The sequence below is a fragment of the Pyrgilauda ruficollis genome, unplaced genomic scaffold, assembly GCF_017590135.1.
Source record: "Pyrgilauda ruficollis isolate IOZ18807 unplaced genomic scaffold, ASM1759013v1 scaffold70, whole genome shotgun sequence".
NCBI classification, from domain to species: domain Eukaryota; kingdom Metazoa; phylum Chordata; class Aves; order Passeriformes; family Passeridae; genus Pyrgilauda; species Pyrgilauda ruficollis.
In genome coordinates, this window is record NW_024528822.1 from 1,022,891 (window position 1) to 1,047,320 (window position 24,430).

General features: G+C 37.7%; 1 protein-coding gene across 2 annotated transcripts in view; it reads right to left on the reverse strand.

Moving 5' to 3' along the window:
- Positions 1–255: 255 nt before the first annotated feature.
- Positions 256–24,430, reverse strand: part of MTR (5-methyltetrahydrofolate-homocysteine methyltransferase) — a 51,784-nt gene continuing 27,609 nt past the window's right edge. For both annotated transcript variants that reach the window (XM_041485501.1, XM_041485502.1), the window contains 16 exons: positions 24,277–24,417; positions 21,734–21,823; positions 20,480–20,632; positions 19,812–19,919; positions 16,925–17,025; positions 14,849–14,916; positions 13,872–13,992; positions 10,836–10,917; positions 9,972–10,070; positions 9,107–9,182; positions 7,817–7,972; positions 6,924–7,120; positions 3,698–3,898; positions 2,788–2,980; positions 1,946–2,058; positions 256–1,837 (listed from right to left, as the gene is read on the reverse strand). In XM_041485501.1, coding sequence (XP_041341435.1) covers positions 1,745–1,837; positions 1,946–2,058; positions 2,788–2,980; positions 3,698–3,898; positions 6,924–7,120; positions 7,817–7,972; positions 9,107–9,182; positions 9,972–10,070; positions 10,836–10,917; positions 13,872–13,992; positions 14,849–14,916; positions 16,925–17,025; positions 19,812–19,919; positions 20,480–20,632; positions 21,734–21,823; positions 24,277–24,417 — 1,992 coding nt within the window. In that variant the 3' untranslated portion in view covers positions 256–1,744. The remainder of the gene's footprint in view (positions 1,838–1,945; positions 2,059–2,787; positions 2,981–3,697; positions 3,899–6,923; positions 7,121–7,816; positions 7,973–9,106; positions 9,183–9,971; positions 10,071–10,835; positions 10,918–13,871; positions 13,993–14,848; positions 14,917–16,924; positions 17,026–19,811; positions 19,920–20,479; positions 20,633–21,733; positions 21,824–24,276; positions 24,418–24,430) is intronic.

Genomic DNA, 24,430 nt, shown 5'->3' on the forward strand with positions numbered 1-24,430 from the left:
ACAAACCAAGCTGAGCAAGTCAAACTTTGACCCCATTCACACAATCAAATTTTCAGACTAATAAGGCACTCTGCTTCCAAATGTAAGAATATGGAAGAGTGCCGGAGGGGAGAGATTCCAAGCAATAAACTGATCAGCAGAAGTGCAATTACCAAAAACAAAGCAGAGAGGATTTCAATTTTCATATGCTGCATATTTCAGGAAATAAATAATCTTTTATATTAAGAACATTTTACTTTATTTTTGGCAGTCTAAACGAGTGTTCTACTGAGAAACCATTCCCACTACAAAAATCAGCTGCTCAGCAAGGACATGTCACAAGTCTCTTGACATGGAGGGGGCAGGGGGAGGGGAGATCCATTTAGAAATTATTTTTGTAAGTCATTAAAGGATGAGCCATTCTAAAAGATTCAGTTAAGAACACACTTACACAACTACTTTTAAAACCCCACAGCAGCTTCTATAATTTCAGGTTCATGGTACAAGCACATATTAACATTATCTGGTCAGATAACTGCACACATTTTATTGTTGCCATTTAAAGGATTCTAATAGGATAACACCATCTTTATTAAACTGTTGATACAAGATGATTCTTTCAGCATAAAGTCAGAAGAAGACATTACAAAAATTATGTACTATTAACAGATTACAATAAACTATTAAAAGAACATCTTCCTTACAATATTGGTCTTCTGTTTACAATTAGAGACCAAAAAAATGAGGGGGTTCTGTCATAATATTTTACAAATTAGCATTTAAGTAATACTTGAGACACTTTTCAGAAATTACTGAAAACTATGAACAATTAGCACACTCAGTTAAATCTGAAGAATAGTCTACAATATTAACTGTTACATATGACAGTACTATTTGCTTTGAAAATCCCAGGTTTCTAGAAGGTTAAAATTTTGTAAAAGTCAGCTCCAAGCTTTCTGGCTGTCTACAGTAGCAAATATGCTGTTCTCATAATTTTCATGTACAAACGATTGTTTGTGTATGAATTAAGCTTGACAAGATAGGAATTAAGGTAAGAAGTGCCAGTACCCTTTATACAGAATAGACAGATTGTGACTTGCTGAAAGGTAGAGGAAGCACAAAGCAGACAACTCCATGGGCTCTGTCATTTCATTTCCCAATACAGATCTCGGATACTACTCCAGAAGATTGTATAGAATATAGTTCTACCATCGAGAACAATGTGTGCTCCCAAGCACAAGACTAAACACTGAGCAGATGATTTTTAAAAAGGAGATCTGTTGTACTTCAGTTGTTCTTGATCACTCAGTATAAAACATTTTGTGACTTTGCAGAAGAATCACATCATATTTCTGTCCCTGGACTTGCCAAAACACACTAAAATAACAGAAGTCAAATTCTGTTCTATGCATATCCACAGCCATGGGAGAGAAATTCTTGCCCCTGATTTCAAAATCTTCCAGAGAACAGGAAAGCTTTGCAGTTTCCCCATCTCACCCTACACCTAGCTTCTCTGCTGGAATCTTTGTGAAAACATAAAAATAAATAAAAGTATGCTGCTGTGACTGAGAAACTGAATACATTCATGGTCCCAAGCCAAGGGCACCAGGCAGACTTGATTTGAAATATTAAGTTCCTTGATTAAAAATTTAAGACAATCAGACAAGCTATCGAGGTGGATGGAAGAAAGCTGTTTCCAGTGGGAAGAATTTTCTTGTTCTTTCTGGCAAACAGACCATCAAAAAAGGAAGTTCACCCACAAGTATCACAGCTGTTCAGTATCATATCCCAAAATGGGTTCCAGCCACTTCTCCACTTCTGCCACAGACAAATTTTTTCTCAGTGCGTAATCTTCAACCTGCAAATGACCACAAAATATGATGAAGATTTTGAAACTCCAGCTTTAAATGTTTACAAAATTTTTAAGACATCTGCTCATAAGATGATTTTGAATGGTCTCAGTTACCTGATCTTTACATATCTTGCCAACAGCAAAATATTTGGAATTGGGACTGGAAAAATAGAGGCCAGAAACTGCAGAAGCAGGTATCATTGCTAGTGATTCTGTTAGACCAATTCCTGGAAAAGAGAATGAGGATTTTATTATTCTTTGAATTAAGAATAAGCACAAATTCAGAGCCTTTTTTTATGTTGGGTGGCTTCAAGCAAACTCAAAACAACCAAGCAGCTTTCAGATGAAAGCTGAAACCAACCCCTTTTTCCACTTGTTAACCATTAAGAAAATCTCAGAACTTTAAACATACCACAGACTTTCATTACAATTACTGTAGAGTAACTCTATGGTTTCAAGGAAAAAAACTTGGACATTTTGGTAAATGAGGTTTTGAAGCACTGAAAGTTACTTTTGGAATTGTGGAAGTACCAGTGAAATATCTGACATGCAAAATATAAGACGAAAACAAGTGGAATTAATCCCTTTTTAAGAATTACCATCTCAAGGTTCCTGTGGACCAGGAAATCCTCTGCTGAATTGATTTTTCTGTTTCTATCTGGAATGTCTTCTTATCACCATAAGGATGCCAGAAATTTTTCCTGTGCAGCAGAACCCTGTTTGCATGCAATCTGCTAATTAGGGACACAACTCCTCCACCAAAAGCACTGGCAATGTTTTACTAATTCTTCCTCGAATGAGGCAAAATAAAAACGGGAATAAAAAGGGGAAGACAGCAATTCCCAGACACCTCAGTTTAGTATTTTATGTAATTCTGCAACAGCCAATTTGTTCTTTGGTTGGAATTTTGATTTCACAGTAAAAGCAGTTTAAGAGTCTTAACAAAGCAGAGTTACCTGTTGTTTCCTCAATGTTTGCAAGTTTCCACATGGTGAGTTTTTCTGTATGGTCAGGCTGGCTGGGATATCCAGGGGCAGGGCGAATTCCCTCATATTTAATTTTGCGTAGGCCAGAGAGATCCAGCTGCTCGCTACTACTGTAAGCCCAGAATTCCCTTCGAACTCTTTCATGAAGCTCCTCAGCAAATGCCTTGGAATAGAATGCAAAGTTTTTTGTTTGTTTTTTTTTTACTTTGTACAGACTGATGCAATAGCTGATTGATTTACAATGATAGATGCTTTCTCGCATTCCCATTTTCATTTTTAAGAGAGCTCTTAACATAGGTGAGACATTTGAAAGAATTGAAGTTCACATGAAACACTTATTTTGCTAATTCAAGTTACTTCTCTTATTGGTAGACATGCTTTTTTAATTGTCCTGCTTCAAAGGGGTAAAGATGTGGACAAGCAACCTAAAGACAAAATTCATTAACCTATGGTAGTGACACTTCATTATAGCACTGAGGTCATTAGGTCTTGACTATCTGGGTGTCTCACCCAGGTCTGGCTATGGAAGGTCACATCATTCTTGCCTCCATGCTGTGGTCAGATACAAGCATTTGCTGCTGCTGCTCCTTTTAGCAGAGGACTTTTCCTATAGCTCAAAGCTGTTGTGGGCAACAGCTTTTCTGAACTGAACTGCTCCTGCATCCTACATGATTTTAGCAGCACTAGCTGCCCTTCAGGAAGCATTCCCACTTCAGTAAATATCTTCAGATAATAGTAACAACAACAACAATAATAACAATAATGTCTGAAACCCTGCTATAGCTTGAAATCCCCAGCTAGAGCTAGCCCCACTTGCACTTACTCAAGTGGCTCTCAGTTTGCTTAAAGTTGCAAGGAAACACGTGATAAAACCTCATACCTCTGCCAACCGATCACCAAGAGCCTTCACCATTATGACGTTGTATTCATCCTCCTGTTTCCTAAATTCACTGCATAAATCATCTACACCAAAGCAGGCCACTGCAAAAAGGCCTAAGTAGTCACAAATGCCAGAATCGAGTGGTGCTATGAAGTCAGAGAGGCAGTAATATGGATCTGTGCAGGCAGAGTCCTTTTCAGCCTAAAGTAACAAAATCAATGTGATAAGTCAGAACATTTTAAAATACCTCATGAGTGCACTATTAAGCTAAAGACCAGTATTTTTAAGACTAAAGGGCCTAGGGCATTTCTGACAAACACCTAACTAGTTTTTGAGACATGGTAGTTTTCCTGTAGTTAAATTAGAAGAAAATCACTTCCCTTACTCTGAGAATGTTTGGACCACTGAAGAACAAAACACCAAAGAAGAGCGCACTGAACACACATTTTGCTTCTATTTACAGCTACTAAGATTTAACAGCTTATACTGCAAAAAAATCATTACAAAGGAAGGAATACTCTTGTGCCAACAACTGGGTAAGAGGAGGAATATTTCATCTCTACCCCTAACAGATTTCAAATTTGTTAACAAAACTAATTGCGGATGTGCAAACTGAAGAATTCTTCAGCAACTCTCACTATAGAATGGTTATGACTTTATAAACACTCCTTATGCTACAAACTATGTGCTCAGTAATCCAGACAAAACAGTGCCCAGAATGCAGACTTTTTACTAATCACACAGAAACACAAACAAAATGTATGTATCACTACTGGAAAGTTGAATCCTAAGCAAAGTTCAAGTGGGTTTATGCAAAGGGAAGGGGCCCAATGGCAAAGGACCTTGAGGTGTTGGTCAATATCCAGCTGAACATGAACCAGCAGGGTGCCCAGGTGGCCAAGAAGGCAAATGGCAGCCTGGCCTGCATCAGAAATAGTATGGCCAGCAGGACCAGGGAAGTGATTCTTCCCCTGTACCTGCCACCAGTGAGGCTGCATTTGAATATTGTGTTCAGTTTGGGATCCCCAACTGAGGAAGACCGCTGAGGTGCTGGAGCAAGTCCAAAGAAGGGCAATGAAGCTGGCAATGGTTCTGGAGCACTCATCCTATGAGAAGTGGCTGAGAGTGCTGGGGAAAATGAGGTTCAGGGGACACCTTATTGCTCTCTACAACCCCCTGAACAGAGGCTGTAGCCAGATGGGGCTGGTCTCTTCTCCCTGGTAACAACTGACAGAACAAGACAACACAATCTGTGCTAGGGGAGGTTTAGGTTGGACATCTGGAGGAATTTCTTCACAGAAGGAATTTCTTCTACTGGAAGAGACTGCCCAAGGAGGTGGTGGAGTCACTATCCCCAGAGGTATTTGAGGAACGACTCAACATGGCACTCAGTGCCATGCTCTAGTTGACATGGGGCTGTTCAATCATAGGTTGGACTCAATCTGAGAGGTCTTTTCCAACCTAATTGAGTCTATGAAATAGGGAATTATACTGTTCATTGGATCCTTTTCCAAAATGGAAGAAAGGTAACAAAAAGAGATACCTGAGCACCCAAAAAGAAATCTTGAATCATATCAGGATATTCATTGTGAAAGCATGATTGCTATTTAAGAGGTGGCACAGTTCTTGTAAATCTACCCAACTTACAGAGAGTAAAGTTATTTAATGGCTATCACTTAGCTGAAGATTGATTTTTTCAACCTATGACAATATTTAGCCATGTGTTTCACCCATTCCCAACTGCATCTTAAAAACAAATAAAACACTCCTACCCCTGAAAAAGAAAGAAAAATTGTCTATTAACCTGCAAAGTTACAGAAAGTAACACAAAATAAACAAAATATCCTTTTTCCCCACAGGTGAAATTTATACTAATTTTAAGGTTCATTTGCAATTATTAGAGCTAAGAAAAATATTAAATGCATCTCTAACTTTTAGATTTATATCACATCCTTAATTAGCATCAATGTCATGGAGAGAACTCTGTGTACTGAAAGGAACATTTTATATAAGAAACAGAAGACAATTATTCTCTTCTACTTTGCTCTGCTGAAAACTCTCCTGAGTTACTGCATACACCAGGCTGGAAGAGATGCAGCTAAAATACATGGAGTCCAGAAGAACAGTATGCACAGAGTTTCATGACCTTAACCTTTGAGAGAAGCCTGAGTAATTGGGATATACAAAGTAAAAAAGGGTAAGGAATATAACAGTATTCCAATAATAAAAAGCATTACAAGAACAACATCAAATCAGATATTTTCCTTGGGAAAATCCTGGGAAAAAAGCCAGGAAAAGAAAGAGTAGCAAAGCTGATTTACATGAGATATCAAAATGTTTAACTAGGCCATAAGTCTCTGAAACATCCATGCCTATTGAGAGTGTTTTACATAAACATCTGCCACTGTCAAGATGCACTAGATCCATCTCAGGGAACTGCAACAGATAAACTTAAGAGCCAGGTATTTCTTAGCACAGTTCTGCAATGTTGGCACACGACTGTGCTCACAGAGTATTGTACTCCAGAAATGCAAGCAGTTAAGCTCTTTTTTCTGCCCACATATGATGACTGAATATGTGAACTATGAAGAAGCCAAATCAGAAGACAGGGAAATAGGAGAGGCAGAATATCTTGCAAGCTCAATCTACCAAATTAAATGCAAGTCTAATTATGATTGTCTCTATCAAAATTAGCTGCCAAATAATTTTAAATGGCCCCTTCATATAGTGAATTTTACAAAAAAAATAAGCCTATCAGAAGCACTTATCTCCACTGGGCTTTATTTTCCAGGTTTCTTAAATTCTAACTGGATTTAAACATTAGCACATTCAAACAGAATTCTTAGTCTAAAGTAGAATCCAGGGATATTAGAGAACTAAGGTTTGTTAGGTTCTAATTTATCTTGAACACAAGATTCATGTGATTAATTAGGCAACATACTGCTTTAGGACATCTTAAAATTGGGACAGAAAATGCACATCATATCTGAAGATGCTAAACCTACAAAGCATTTTGTGTAATTATTACAATGCAAAATACTACAAATACTACAATACAAAGACCTGGCTCATCACTAACAGGATCTTGTTATTATTGAAAGAAATGACAAGACAATCGCTGCAGAGAGATTACAACAATTTTCTACAGATTTTAATAAGGCACTTCTATTACATTCCTGAAATTTGAGGGAAGAAAAGTCCCTTAACAAAAGTGCTGTCACTGTACCTGTTGCCTCAAACCATAAAATTTTGCTATTGGTTCTGAAGATCCCACTGCCTCTTCTACAGCATACAAGTGGATATCATCTTGAACACTTTGAGCTGGCCAGAACCCAACCACACCCCTGGCTTGTAATTTCTTTTCATTAATCAATGTTTTCAGTAGATCTTGAGCATCGTTATAAACTCTCTTTGCTTCTTCACCTATTAAAAACAAAAGAAAAAAAGAAATTGCCTTAGAAAAGGCATGTTTTCATAATTGGCTAAATAGGTTTAAGAATTGTTTGAAGATTGATTCATTTTCCACTTGTCCAATGACTGCAATGATCTGTCAGCTACAGCAAATAGGAAGATGGCAGTGTGATTATAGGTTTGTAACAACATATATCTTAGGGAATAAAAACACCCAAACAAAGCACAAAATGTTTCAGCCAGCACCTAGCAGAGGAACAGAATAAAATGAGCAAGAGACCCGGTGTGTGCACCTACATTACCACAGTGCAGCAGACCCAGAGCATTGCTTTCATTTTATTCACCGTTGCATTTTTATCACCTATTTCAAAGCCTACTGAATAGCTTCAAAAGGAGTTTGCCATCTTCACCCACAACAGGAACACAGATACATTAAGTTCTCTGCTGCCATTTTCCGTTAATAAAATACCTCCCTGTGCTTTGGCAGGTGAATGCTAAATAAGATGACCGAGCATTTTTCCACACTTATTTTTCAGCCTCACATGGCAACAGTTGGTTCACTAAGCGTTGAAGAAATTATTTCAGTGACATTCTTTGCATGTATTTGTACTATTCCTAAGGTATTTCATTAAACATCTGGAATCTTACTGCAGCACATTGGGCCTGTTAGGATTAGTTATATGAAGTAAATGCAATTTCAGTACCCACCTACAGTTTTATCATTGAAGATCTTAGGGAAACTCCGGTTGGGATACTTTCCCCTAAGTTGCCAGACATCAAAGAAGGGCTTCCAGTCAATGTATTCTACCAGCCTCCTCAGGTCATAATCTTCAAAGACTTTTGTGCCAATGAATTTTGGTTTAACTGTAGCAATCAGAAGTACAATTGGACATGATGAAAGTAATTTAAAATTGCTTTAACATCTGCAGTATAACTGATGTTCAGCAGCCTCCACCCCTGCAAATGACCCCTTCCAAACCAACTGTCCTAAAATTCTCATAGTCATATTTTCCCAAGTCATACCATAATCCATAGTTACAACGTAACCAAATAAAAGCATAAAAGGCATATAAAGTTGAAATAGAAAAATTAAGGCCTTTTGTTCTTCCACATAAATAAACAGCTTTTAGCTGCTGGACTTCAGAAATTATTTAATTGGTCAGAATATTGTCCAAGACACCAGACCAAACAAACCTACACAACTTATCAACCCCTAACATACTTCATGAGCCTTTCACATTTACCAATTCCTTTCTGTACACAGACATGTACTATGACACTGCAGAATATTTCTGTAAATTTTTAGGCAACTTCTAAAAACTTTTGCACATTTAGATGCACACACACAAGTGATAAAGCAAGATGGATCTATCTGTGTAAAACCACAAGCTTTGCACTTGTTTTGTCTGTAAAATACTTTCTAACACATTAAAAGAAGTTATTGAAAATTAGCATCTTACTGAATCTTGTAAATGAAACGACAGAAAGCAGTGTTAATGCCACTGCAGGACGCAACCTGAATGCTGTTTATACTTCTACTATAATTAAAAAAAAAAACAAAACAGTACAAAAACTGATGGGGGAAGGGTAGGAAAGAGTATAAGGAGGAATTTGATAAAAATGCCATGTTACAGCATGTGTTCCCCAAATATGGTACAGTAAGGTGTGCAATGTAATGAACCAGGCAGACAGTATTTTCAAAAGCTGTCATTAGTGTTTTCTTTGATTATATGTTGTGATGGGTAACTCATTGTTTTGGGATTTTTTTTTCAGTTATCTTTATTGAATATTAATTTATTTTTTAAACGAGCTGTAAAAAAGCAGAAACAATGTTCAAAGTAATGCAAAAATCTCAGTTGAGACAAATACCAATTTATTTAAGCTGTTACACTGCTACATTCTGCAGTTTAAAGCATGTTTTAATTAAAAATGTATCTAAAATAAACACACAGAATAAAATAAAGGCACAGCAATCACAAACAACAACATGTAGCTGACCTGGTATATGGCCTGATAACCAATCATTATGGAAACCTTTTCTTCTAGCTTGCTGTATAGTCAAGTATCTTCTTTCCTATATAGACATAAAGGTAAATTTCAGAACACCACCTTTCAGACACGAACTGTAACTGTAGACTTCGTGGTAGAGTTTTACTCAAAATACTCTTCAGGATAAATCCAACAATAGATAATTTGAGTCTCAAGAACTCTGAGTTCCCATGTGTAAAGTAAGATTACATCACAAGCAGATCATTATTTTTGCCTGTATAATGCTAATGAAACTGGCCTACAAGATTTCTGGTTCCTCCCAACTACACCAGAAGTTCTTTTATTGCTTCACAACACATTAAAATACAAGAAGAGAAAGATACTCTCCTACTGCTCTGATCACTCACCTAAACAAGACTAAGACATAAGGAAGCATGGTGGTTTAAAATTCTCAATAAGAGTGTGGCTCAGTACCAGCAAAATCTACCAGTACAATTTTCACTACCCCAGCTGAAGCTCCACATATCCTGCTACTGCTGCAGGAGAGCACTGGTCTCCCACAGGTTGATTAGACGACATGCCTGCCGGCTCCATGGAGGTCCTAGATACCACTGATTAGCCACTGAGGACAACCAAGAATTTGCCAAGCATTTGTTAAGAGTCATGCAGCAAGGCCTTATAAGCTAGAAATTTTGATTTCCTAAGCACTTCTGGAAGTTTTCAATCCATTTTACTGCAAGTTTTAAATCAAAACAAATATACCTGAAGGTCTTCACAAGGAGATGAACAGCAAGAGCAACAGCAAGTTATTCATAATAGCTGAACAGCAAGTGCCAACCACTTCAAACAAGAAGATAATCAATTACATTGGTACCTTGAGAGACTCATAGTGTTCTTGTCTAATTTCTTCATATTCTTCTAATATTTCTTCAAAGAAATCATCCTTTATGCTGTCATCTAAGAGTTGTGAGCACTGAAAAGAACAGGAAGGAAAAAGCACTAAGTACCTAGTGTATCACACTATGGTAAAGACAGAGTATGAATTTCAGCCTAGGGAACCTGACTTTCGACTCTCTTGGCAACACTAAACTAAGCCTTACCATTAATCTGCAACCTACATTCAAACTATTCAAACTAGCCATGTTTAGACTACAATTATTACTGAAATCTCTGCCCTACTACACAGGTAACATTAGCAGAGCCAAGTCCAGGTCTGGAAAGACCTGAGAGAAGAATACTCCAGAACTTCAGAGACTGAATAGTCACAGAAGCAACACGCAGCTTGGCCTACTCTTCACTATGTATTTGCCAGCTAAGACAACCCATTTCTCTGAAAGAGAATCCATCCCAAAAAATTCCAGCCACACATTTCTCAGTAAAACTGGTGCTATCTAACTAACTTCAGAAATATATCCAAATTAGCCAGAATAGCAGTACACATAGAACTCCATCAGTCTTCACTACAAAACTACAGTCAAGGACTCAGTGAATGTCACCCTCACTAGAGTAATGGACATTTAAATGGAAGTGCCCAGTGACAATAACTGTCACAAGCCAGTTGAGAACCACGTGGCAGCACAGAACAGATGAAACAAGTGTAATTTAGAAACTAGTCTCTGATGTGCCCCTATTAATTTTCTGCCACAACACTAAGCCTTAGAAGAAAGGATGAAAGGGACAACAGAAAAAACAGGGCATATATCTTTGCATGGACAAGAAACTATAATTTAGAACTTACAACCACAACACTCTTGGATGCATCCAGGACATGAACTACAGGTGCGCTATATCGTGGGGCAATTTTAACAGCTGTGTGTGTTCTTCAATGAAAAAGAAAAAGAGTGAGCATTTCACAACTAAAGCAAAAAAACCAACAAAACAAAAAAAAAAAAAAAAAAAACCAAAACCCAAGCAACCCACCAACAAAAAAAGCAGACAAAATCCCTGGTGAAATAAATCCTGACTTAATATATAGACCAGAACTTCAAAAGAAGAAATTTATTCATCCATCTGCTATCCATTAATCATTAAACACAGATTTTAATAACAGGTATATAAACACTTTCCTTCAAAGAGTATCAGAACACTTCATAAATAATGTGCCAACTCACATTCCCTCAATGTCTTACCAGCTGAATGAAAATCAGCAACTCATTAGTTTTGAGTTTCAGAAATCATTAAGAATATTCCAAACTAAGCCTACCAAGAACTAGCAATTTCTTTAATCCTTTTTGCTCATCTTACATTTTTTCCTCCTGCATGCTAATTTCTGGGTCTGTGGATTAGCATTAACCTACTTGTGATGATTATTCTACTTCTCAAAATCAGAGGCACAAGTCCTCTATATACCTGAAGAATGAATTCTGCCAGTGGTCAATAAATACTACAAACTTGCACCTTGAAGATGCAGTGAACTTTGTGTTTTAACTACAGGTGCAATGAGGACAGACCCTTCTCTTCACAGTCTGTCAAATTATGAGACCACTTGCTGAAGCCACAAAATAGAGACTCTAACAGGTCTGCTACAATATGTGTTGCTCTGATAAAGAAAGCAACACTGCTAACAGTTTCTAGTGATGCAAGAAAGAGCTCTGCTCAGAGTCCTACCAAAGCTCTGCAAGCAAGTGTAGGAACAAAGATCTTATAGGCCTTATAAATTGCTTTCTTACATATTAAGGTCAAACAACATTTCTAAAAATATGAATCAGAGCCCAGGAAGCAATCTTCCCTAACAAAGGTAAGATCTCCTTTTTCTTCAGGTTCTGTCAAATATTTAAAGCACTTGGACATGGAGGTTTACTCATGACTGTGCAACACAGCTGTGTAAACAACTGTCCAGCATCCCCTGAATCTGCTTCAGGGAGATGCATTTTTGATCTTGGCAGCTCTACTTTTTACAAAAAGGTATCTCATCTGTTTTGATAGGAACAAACAAAGGAAACAAAAGAAAACATGGTCCTAAAATGGCACTGTATCAACCATTACATGCTAACGTTTGTATTTTTTTTAAAGTAAATTTTATGTCAATGACAATGTCACCATTATTTCTCAGCATCTGAATTTACCAAAGTAATATAATATGAATATGGAAAAATCATCATTACTGTAAATTATGAACAAACACTTCTTGTGTGGATTCTGGAGACTAAATCCAGCCTCCCTGTTTCTTTTTCAAACTAACCTCACTATACACTCTTCCAAGTACTCATGATCTCCTCATTCCAAAAAACAATGCCTATTAATTACAGTGAAAAAAATGCAGATGGTTCTTCATTAGCAACCTCTGAATATACACAACTTTAAGAATGCACATGGGAGGTTAAATTTAAGACTAGGAAAGTAATGTTAAATATACATTAAGAATCCAGTCTTCCATAAGGAGTACCTTTACTGGACATATATTTTATAGACGTTGTATTGTATCTGGGCATATGTACAAGTATATATTTATATATAATTCACATTAATAAAATCAATTTTTGTACTCAAAAGTATACATATATTCTTTAGTAATTTCCATATTCAAGGATAAAACTAGTGCAGCTTCCCTGTCAGCTACACTCCTCTCTGTGAATAAATTCTGCAGAATTGTTTGATGCTGGTTATTTGACATCAATTACTAGGCCACAATGCCCTGGGTGAAAAAAGTGAGAAGAACTGAAAAGGCTCTCCTAAGACGTCCACTTGGAATAAAGCCTTCCCCTTGACTCCCCACATTTTTTGGTGGGTTTTTTTTTGTTTGTTTTTCTTGTTGTTGTTTTGTTTTGTTTTTTAAGAAAAAATCCTTCACATTTGCTCTCAGTATCAAACCAGTAGGAAGAGGCTCATATGGAAAAGAAGAAAAGAGATACAGTGAACCTTGCACTATACATGCAGGAACAATAAAGGCAGGTAGTAATCCGACTCTCCTCTGTCTGCCAAATTATGAGATGATTTGCTAAAGCAAAAAATACAGAATATAGTACATGCTGCTCTGATAAAGAAAGCAACACTGCTCACAGCTTTTAGTTAGACAAAAAATGACCTCTACAGTCTTCTGAGCTGTCACCTCCTCAAGTATACAGCACACAAACCAGTTAGCAAAGTGTGACCCATGGCTGTTATACATGCCCAGAACACATCTGCAGTAATGCTAATACTAGGTGTCACTGAGCTGTCAACATGGTCTTCAGGAAATCACAGCAGCTGTATTATTTCTTTTGAACAAGATTTTAACAGCTCAGTCTATCAAAATCAACTTAAGTGCTTCACAGCAAGCAGCAGGGCTTTATCCCCTACCAGCCTGCCTGAGCAGCACTGGAGGCTCAACGCAGTCATCACCGCATGGAACAGTGACCCAAGAAAATACAGTAACTTCCTTGAAGATAACAGCTCCCTGATGTCAACTATTTCTAGTTGCAAAATCCTGCATTTTTAGAATGCTTTGGTGAATCAAAATAGATCATTCAACCTCTTAGAAAAACAGGACTATATTTATTTGCATATGAGCAAAAACTTTTAGAGAAAACACAGAGAAACTTCCACATATAATATACACTTGCAAAAATTAAACATTTAAGATGTCCATTATTTGTTATGTACTAACTAGATTTTACCTCGATAATCTAGGACTTCTGAAACAAGAAATAACAGCCAATCTTAGGACGAATACATATCACTATGCGTATTGCAGAAAAATGAGAGAAGGGGGAAAGAAATGGCTATAAATTTTCTTTTTCACTAGTTAACATTGTTTGCATACAAGTTGCCCATCTTCCCAACTGAGATATCTTACTTAGAAGTAGTTGCTCCTCCAATGAGCAAAGGAATCTTTATTGCCAATCTCTCCATTTCCTTGGCGACAAAAATCATCTCATCCAAAGATGGGGTGATGAGACCAGACAGGCCAATTATATCTATTGCAAATTTACAAACACACATGCACAAAACTTTTAGCCAATCCATTCTAGAAAGACACAGACATTAGTACAGAAAAGCTTATTTCATACATCAGATAGCTTCATGCATCAGATAGAAAATAATGAGATAGAAAGCAAGATTGTCACTAGTCTAAAAGGGAGGTTTGACCCAGTTAGAAAGTGAAAGCTTTCCAAGAATGACAGCAATTCCAAATCCCCAGTTTAAGATAATTCTCAGTCTTCACGGTTGCTGAACACCTACTGCTCTAGTTTCAGCAATAAATAAACAGCACTTTTGATTAGCAAGCTCCAAGTCTCAGAAGTTCAGCACTGAAGAGGGAAGTAAGACAAAATAATTATAAGTTCTGCTCTTAGAAACAGCAAGTGCTTTCAAACTTCACCACTTATGTTTTACACCATTCATATTTTCCAAGATGCAGTAGACTGTTCCAAAGCAACTGCAAGTTGTTTCAGGAAGTTCATTATTTATTAGAACAATTTGTTCCTGATTTCAGACTCACTGATCTGGCAGGCCAAATGCCAAGTTATTTTACTGATTTAAGACCCAAAAAGAAGTTACTTAGATGTTTTCAAGGCTCCATTTATCCATCTGTAAAAGAAATACTACACCATCTCTCTCAGAGTTGTCCTTCTGATACAGGGTTTCAGTTCCTCAGGCTAAGTTTCACAGAAGTGCCAAATGCTAAATAATTAACATGGTTAAAGCAGAAGTTCTGATTTCTCTGAAGATAATCTGATCAAATAATAGACACTACAGGAATGCAATAAGCAGCAATAAAAATGTGATTTAAATATCAAACAATTCAGAAGTACTAATGAAGTCTCTCTATACCTGCTTTGTTCTCAACAGCAGCTCTTAATATCTTATCACATGGAGTCATGACTCCTAAATCAATAACTCTGTGGAAAGAAAGGAGATGACACAAGATCCTTTAAATAGCAAATCAAATTTCTGCTACAGGGCAAATACATTCCTCTTGCTGTAAACAACTGACCTAAAAACTGAAATTAAGATTGAGATTTTTGTTTGTTTCTCTTAAGACCATTTGGGAAATGGGAAACTGGGGAATCTTTATATAGGAAATACCTCTGGGTCTGGTAACATTTTCAGTAAGAGTTCCAGATGGCATAATAGTTAAGAAAATTCAAGTGTAGGAGGAGCTTTTTCTTTAAAATAAATTTTTGTGCTTGTACGAAGTCTGGCTGAGATGAGTTAATTTTCTTCACAGCAGCTGGTATGGTGCTGTGTTTTAGATCTGTGGCCAAAACAATTCTACAAATTAAAGTTTAACTATTGATGAGCAATGCTTTCACAGCATCAAGGCCTCTTCTGTTTCTTACTCTAGCCCCCAAGAAACAGACTGTGAGTAGACACAACTAGGCAGATGATCCAAACTAACCAAAGAAATATTCCATGGCACATGAAGTCAAGCTCAGCAATAAAAAGGGAGAGTAAGGGGCTTAGCAGGGGTTAGCTACATTTTGCTCAGGAACTGGCTAGGCACCCATCTGTCCATAAGAGGTGATGAGGGGATTGCCTTTGCATCACTTGTTTTTTCTTTCTTTCTCTCTTCTTCCACTTCACTTTCAGTTACTACTTTTCTCCAGTCTGCATTTTTCTTGCTTTCTTTCTCCAGCCAAAATTTTTCTTGCTTTCTTTCTTCCTTTCCTCTTTTCTCATCTCACTGAGATTGGCTGGGTGGAAGTGAATGAATGTCTGTGTGGTGCTGAGCCACCTACCAGGCTACCCACAGCAGTAGCATTTGAAGGCATCTGGATAATACAAAAATGTTTTGTGGACATCGTATCTTACATCAGGAATATAAGATGATTCACATCAAGCTTGTTTGCCTTATTAAAGCATACATTTTATGAAATGGGACACTGAACTTCCCTTTTTAGCATTTTATTCCTATTAACCCTAGCAATTGCAGAGGTACTTATTTCAAGTAAACCACCCCAGCCTGCCGATTTCATTCAGCCTCACTCATATTCATGGTGACAGAGGACACTGTGGCTTCCTTTCAGTAAGTCTAAATAAAGCTCAAGAAAGCCTGAATCCAATCCACAGAATTTCAAGAGGAAATTCAATGGAATATATTGCATATATACAGCACTGCTACTGACCTCAACACTTTGTGTTTTGAAATAAAGGGATAATTTTGGTTCTTTCTAGAGCAAATGACAACCCAAAGTCAAAACTAAACTAAAGGAATGAACAGTAAGACAGAGTTCCAAAACCAATTCAGCTTTGCACAGTCTGACAGACCCTTGAAAAGAACACTGATGGAAACATGACCATTCATTCCAACACTGTTGCCAAGCCTTCTGCACATACACAGGCCATGAAAGACCTGACTGTTCTTGAAGTTCTAACTTCTGAAGTTTAGAAACAGAATGAGAATCTCATCTCTTATTTAAGAAGACATACCTCAGCAAGTTTTTAAAACCTCATAGTTAACAAACAATGGGAAAAACACACTACAAGATTCATTTGAATCTTCCACTATTTTTTACCATCACAACCCCTATACAGTACTGCCTACTGCAACAGTTGTATCTGATTTCTTCAGGCATTATAAAAACAGCACAGTTTTTATATTTAACTGATATAAAACAAACACAAAAACTGATGTTCTCATCTATATTCCAACTGATGTTAAACTGCAGAATCACTGCAGAAGTCAATTTGTTAGGAAAAACAGTATTCAAGGAGAATGTAACACTCCCTCTTGCCTCCCCATTTAGTAACAGCTGCTATGATCTCTGCTCCCAATCACAACCTGGGGAACAGAGGACAATTCCCAAGAAATGCCCAGCTCTGTTATCACCACAGCTGCAACTACAGAGAGGTACTAATTACTGACCCTTCTACACTTGTGTTCTCAGCTACCTGATGTCTCTTTACCTGAAGTTGTTGCAGCCCAGAACAACTCCCACGATGTTCTTGCCGATATCATGTACATCTCCCTTCACAGTTGCCAATACTATTGTACCCTGGTAAGGATCCTGGAAGTTGAACAAGTAGCAAGAGTTAAATTACTCAGAAGCCTTGGTATGTTTGAACACATCCCTCAACAGTGCAATCCTAATCCATGACCCAGACTTCTATAATAGTACTGCAAAGCATAGTACAGATAATACAGTAAGTATTAAAAGCCATCTTAAAAGATGCAGGTAATAGAAACTTGCACATTAATTATTTTTACAAAATGCATGGATGTTATTAAAAAATCTGTGTTGGAAAAAACAAAACAGATAAAACCATTTCAGATCTGGACAGCTTTTATGCAGTGCAATAAATGAACTCCTAAAGTAATTCTGCTCCAAATATACACCTTGCCAATAAAGAGATTAAATATTTAGAATAAAAGAGTATGAATACTTATAATTACACGTCTGTTTGTGCATCATGATCAATCTTTTGATGCAATGCTGAGAAAAATGGGATATTAGCAAACTTAGAAGAGAAATTAGAGGAATTAGAAAAAGCAGAAGAGGCTCATTTTTATGCAAGACAAATAACAATGGAGTTTTCAGTGCAGTGATCAGGCTACTTCAGACTACCCAAGCTGAACAAACAGGCTGAAGAAGGATCAACTTGAAGAAAGGAAGCTGTTCTGTCACAAGCAGCTCCTAGGCTAGATGGCATTCAGCCTGACAAAGGGTGCTGCCAGCAATACAACAGTGGAACTTCCCACAGCAGTTTTCCACCAGGACACAGGACTTGGCAATACCTTTTTTAGTTGTATAATCACTGCCATCATTTGGAACAGCTCCAGGCTATAACAGTAGTATGTCTGAGTTGCTGCAGCATCAGATGCCAGTAAGCAACTACATGAATTGCATAGAATTTAAATAAAGTGGAAATCTGAGCATATTGTATGTGAAACTACAAAATATTTTTCCAGACGGTATCTCATCTCCTTCGCACGTGGCAGAACTGTATGACTGAATCCTTCTATGAAGCATGTTATATTTCTGGACATATAGAGTAGCTATTTCATGAACTTACATTGCTTTTGTAGCTGCAATATTATGGGTTAAAAAATCCTGATATATTACCAAGAGTAACATTAGTATTTTCCTGTGGTTCTAACACATTTGTTGAATAAAATCCATGGATCCATGTTTACTAAAATCTAATATCTCTCCAGTGCTTCTGTTTTACACAAGGCCAGAGAAGAGAGGAAGCAAAATGGAGGTCTGTAAGTCAGCCATCTCAGTACATCAACAGAAAATTTTGCAGATGAAAATATACTGCTGGAATGCAAGAGAAAAATGGGGAAAGAGATTAATCAAGGACTGGGAGAAGAACAAAACATGCTGGCCCACATTAGGTATCACACCTAATCATACCTAATAATTACTGATGATTTAATTAGTGATTGATACAAAAGAAAAAAAATTGGATTTGCACGTAAGGAAAATCTTTGCTGGGTAGCAAACAACATGGGCAACAGCACATACCACTTTAAATAAACCCTATTTAAGGCACACATATTTCTATTGTCTTAAGCAAGGAGGTCCTCAAGTTCTGGGCATACATCCAAAGGCCTTCATTTTTTTTCATCTTTGATAGAGATCCACAGCCACGGCTATTTATCCTCAAATGTAACTATGTTGATAGCTTTGCATTTCCTGGCAGTCTGTGACTAAAACTGTCCTGGAGGGTACAGTGGCCTGGGTAACATCAGACAGATCAGTTACCAGAGTCTGCAAATCGTTTTCCTTCAAGCCAATGTACTTTGGGAATAGATGCAGCTGTTTTATCTCTTACATTTATTCTCTATATAGTGGCATGTCTTTTTAAGAGGAAGGAACTACATCCCTTCCCCAGCAGACGGTAGAGAAGGCAGGATGACAGAAGCCCTGCCTTTTTCTCCTGCTCTCCTCAGCCACACAGAACATCTAACTCACTCTCTCAGAGTGTTTGCTATCATTTTTAGAACCTCTCAAATTCCACTTCATTTCTTTCTAGCCAGAGAATTAAATGCCAGAGGGTTCACAGAAGATCCTAATCCACTACTCATGGAATCAATGGGGTAGCGATTTTAAACAATTTCAAACAGCACCAGAACAAAACAGAGGGTGCCAAATACCAGAACAGTCGTCTGAATTAAAAGAGAACAGCATGAGCTGGAGAGAGATGATGAAGTGAAAGGTGATTTGTGACAGCCAGAGAACACATTCACTTGAGATACAGGAGAGAAGACACCTTCACATCTGGAAAGAGCATGGGAGAAGAGACAAGGCATCTCCTTTCATTAAGATCAGTCAAGTTTAATTATCAGGCCATTTTTCTTTCCAAATCATTTGTTGCATTTGTTACTTTTATGCCGGACAATCACACAACAGATGCACAGCAAATACACTGTAAGAAGATTTCAAGGAAAGAACTAGGAACCATTAAAAATTTTAAAGGGGAATTAGAGAGTTCACCAAGGGCAGAAGTATTAGAAGCAAGTAGCAAAATCTGCCATAAAGTTAGAAGAAATAACACCAAAATTAAACATCTGTAAAAATACGAGAAATTAGTAACATTGGCATAAAGGTCCTACAAAGACTCATTGGCATAGTTCAGAAAACTTTGTGAGCTTAGGCACACACCAAGCAGAGTTCCACAAAATCTGCACTTCATGAATTTCAAACCTACTTCAAATTAGGCTGAGATTGTCAGTTTCCCTGTGACTGCATCAACTCTCCAGCATTATAAATATAAACAGCAACAAATAATTCCTATATTTGTCATAGCATTCTATGAAAGAACTACAGCACAAAGGACTGTATCTTGCCTCTTCTTCTGTGCTGCCTTGCTTGGCTCTCCTTTCCTCTCTCTCTTTTTCCATATAGGGAATAAGGTGGCCAACCGCTTTCTTCATAACTCGAGCAGACTTTATCACCTGCACAGACAAAGGTGGGGGCACAATAAACAATAAAGACAAGGTATAGGAATAACCTCTCTTTTCTTTTAGCTTTCTCATTCAGGCAATAAATGAAACTTCATTTGCAGCCCCAGGAGGCAGTTTTCAAATCACTCTATGGCTGCAGGCTGCTGGTCTTACTGGGCTAAGGCTCTAGACACAACACTTTCTTCCACAGTAGAGCATTCCAAACTAATCACAACAGAACTGAAAGCTACGGACAGGCCCAGACTTGGAAGGTGCTAAACACAACAAATTTTATTTGAGCTTTTACTCTCTTGCACTTTTTCATGGGCTAAGACTTAAAACTACATTTCAAATAAAACAAAAGCACTCTGGAAGAACAGAAACAAACATAATCATACACAAAGAAAGTCAAGTTTCAAAAAATAGGAAAATGGCTGCTTCTCAGCAGTACCTGAATTTGTGCAATTCCTGTGCTGTATCTGAAAAAACAGCCAGTATAGAATGTTTTAGCTACATTTTGCAATGCTAGTTTTTGTAAAGTAGGAAAATATTTGACATGTTTTTCTCATTACCTGAGGGAGAAACATCTTTCCAGCACCAAAAAGATCACCAACAATTTTCATGCCATTCATCAAAGGCCCTTCAATTACATTTAGAGGTCTAGGATATTTTTCCTGTTTCAATCTTGCTTCTTCTGTATCTGCAATGACATACTTCTCAATGCCCTGAGAAAAAAAAAAAAAAGAGAGCAGCTTCTATCTTGCTAGAAATACAACTTTTATTTAGTTACCTTCTCCCCAGCAAAATTTTGTCCTGGATTAGGGCAAAGCTGGGAGAAAACCTCCAAAGGGGGCCCCCTCAGAAAGCAAACCCACACAGCCCCTTTCCCTGACCGGTTCGGGAAGGATTCCTGGGAGAGAAGTGGAAAGAACCTGTTTATTTAACAAGCAAAACACCCCCAGCACACAAAATGCACAATACCAGATGACAACACTTTCACCAATCTGAAAAGGATGACAAATTCAGAAAGTCTTTCCTGGGAGTGGTCACTCTGTTGTCACTCCCTCCGGCGCTGGGGATAGCTGCTGCAGCCACAAGATGTAAACTCTTGGTGTTTCCCAGGTCGCAGTCTGGAGCAGGTTTGAATGGTTTCAAAAAGGGAAGGGAAAAAACAGTCCAGGGAAAAATCTGGACCGCTTAGCTAAACTAACTAACAGAAGCAAAAAGCAAAAGCAGAGCGGGAGCAAAGCAGGAGCAAGGAGGAGGAGCAACCACAATGAAAGTACAAATAGATACTGTAGATACTGACACTCTTTAAAAATATCTCCAATGTGTATTGAAAATAGTCTTTCTTAGGGACTAAAACACTGCATGTCTTAGGCAGATAAAGTTACTCAAAGCATTTCCCCAGTATTAACAGATTTGTTCATTTTTCTTAACTATGTCATCAGAAAAACCCAACACTCAAAAGGCTGCTTCCACAGTCCAGGTGCCACTCAGTGCAGTACTACTGAAGGACCAAAAACAGCCCTAGGAAGTAAAAGGAGTGTGTTCCAAAGCAAAAGCAGTATGTTTCTACCAACGCTAGTGGAATAAAATATTAAGGGTCAAAGACTTCAACTTCTGAAGCTTAAAGACACACCTCTGCAATTTTCTCTGTTCTTGAAATTAAACAGATCAGTTGCCTTTATTATTTATTGTTAATTAACAGTTTGTGAAAAAATGGTAGCTGAAGAACTTTTAAAGGCAAATATGTTCCTTAAGGTCTGAGCTGAGCTCATGGCTCTGAGCGCTGATGGCTAGGACAGTTTTCTGCACAGATTCACCTTGATGAGAGCATATTCCAGCCTTTCCTCCACAGAGCCTTTGCGCCACTCATCAGTCTGTACAACTTTTTTTCCTCCCTGGGCATGATTCTGAAAAGAAAAGACATCCATAGGAGCTTGCATGCATAAGAAGTACAATTATGGACTTCACATTCAGAAAAACAAGGATATTTCCAAGAGGTTTATTTAAACAAGCAAATCATGTTGCAAACACCTGTGATGTAATACAGGCACCCAGGGATTCCACATCCCAATAGGTACACACCTCAATGAAAATCCAAACAAAATAATTTTTTTTTTTAAAAAAGAGAGAGCAGTTTGACAAATTTTATGCTCATAAAAATGATGACATGACTAATCCTAAGGGATTTACTTCTGGGAACATATTTTAAATTGATTCCTGGCCCACACATTACATTTAATTTTAAAATTCTAATTAATTTGGCACTAATTCAGTTTCTGCTGGAATAGGTTATGTTATTCCACATCACAGACATGTTTTCAATCAGTCAGCCTACAAAACTACTGTTTGTCACACACATAGACCGCCCCAAACTACCACATATCCTCTTTGTCTCACACTCATACTCCCCTTGGCTATGAACACAGAGGCCAAAAGGGCTTCATAGTGCAAGAAAGTTCACAAGCACTCTCCCCAGGAAGGCTTGTGGAAGAGCACCTTATCCAACACACTTCAGGCAAGTAATTTCTTTCCCTTACTCAGTTATTAGACATAATCTGATATCTCTCAGGCCTTATGAACTTCCTATACTTCTGAGTGCTCATCAGCAAGTTTTTAAAGATAAAGCCATGGAAACAAGACCTCACTAATGGGAACAGAAAACAGAACAGCTTTCATTCATGTTTATACAAATATTAGCTAACTTCACAGCTTCTTGTTTCCTAATCTTATTCCCCTCATATGTCTAGATTGTAAAAGGGAATGAAGGAAGGAATAAAATGGTGCCTGGAGACAACAGAAAATTATATTAATTCTTAGTTATATTAAAAACCTGCCTGGACATGTCCCTGAGTAACCTGATCTTGGCTGGCCCCTGATTTGAGTAGGGGGCTTGTAGTAGGTGATCTCCAGAAGTCTCTATCCACCTCAGGAATCATCTTGTGTGATTCACTGAAATGGTACCAAGTGCTCTTCAACCTCTGGCCAGAAAGTTTAACAAGGGAACTACTCCTGCCTAAAAACAATCCATGACACTGTAAGGTGGACATGCAGCAACAATAGTGTTTGAGAATATCTGCAATTACATGCATAATGAAAAATGGTTTTTAACCTCGAACTTCAAATGAAGACTCATTCTCTAAATCTGCAAGGATTAAGTTCCTCTTTTTGCCACTAGACTATTTCACTCCCTCAGTAAAACTACAACCACAAATAAAAGCAGATTTTCCAACGATGGCTTCCCAATATTACAGACCTAAGACTCATAATTCCCTTTCATTTCTACTTTTAAGGCTCCATTTAAATTCAAATTCAGCCTTCTGCAGAAACACTTGCTCAAGTAATCCCTTTCTAACTCCCTTTATTTTTCTTTCTCTTTATGCAATCTTGAATACCTCAATGGTGCAACTCAGCTTAAACAGACCAGATCACTCCCAGGTGAATTGCTTGGACACCAAGAACACAATCTAGAATAGCCTAAGCACAAGGGATAAAGAGAGTCTTCCTGCAGTAGTTTTTAACATGTTGCCACTGTTACTATAAAGCATGCACCACCACAGGGCAAAATACAAACGAAGTAAAGCTCTGCACAGAAATACTGTCTCCAGGAGCTATAAAACAGGCATGCAAATTTTCTTGCTCACTCAAATCTAACACCACCTAACCCAGAGAGATTTTTGCTCTATCTCCCATTCAGAACAGAATTTCACCAGTTACCTTACAGACAATTGTAATCTTTGTCCTTTATCACCACCATCACTAAAACATCTCAAAAACACTAAATCAAAAATTAAATGATCCTCAATCTTGACACATTACATGAACTGGAAGTCTATGCAGAGCCACAAATCACAAGCAACTATTTCACCTTTTTTATATACTCTAAGCAAACCATTACAACCAGAGAGAGAGGTTTACTCTTAGTCTCTCACAGTGCACTTGTCATTTAAGTTCCAGCACCAAGATCAGCTTGCTTATGAGTTGGCCTGTTTTTTTGGGTTTTTGTTGGTTTGTGAGCATTTTCTTTGGGGGAAAGTTTGGTTGGAATTTTTGCCTCTTATTTTTTGAGGGTTTGGTTTTTTTCTTTAGAGAATGCCTATGCAGCTTAGTCTCCTGAAGCATATGAAAAACTCTGGCACAGGCTCTTCCATGGCATGAAACTGGAGAGGTTTGATCTATCAGAGATTACTCATTTTATTCTGTGTTAATAACTGAACCACTTGTAGTATCATCAGTAAATTCTTACACCCACAGTTATACTGACACATGCAGTTTATAGATTGTTTTACCTATCACCTGCATGGAGGTGGTGAGGTTCAGCTGCTAAGCTAACTACTGTTCAAAGCTTAAAACTGGAAGTTACCTGAGCATAATGTAAAAGCTTCTCTGTTGCATCAGGATCTTTGTTCCAGATTAGATTCTCACACAGCTGCAGCAATTCCTTTTGGATATCATCATACACAGGCAGATTCCCAGCATTCACAATTCCCATGTCCATGCCATACTGGAAAAAACCA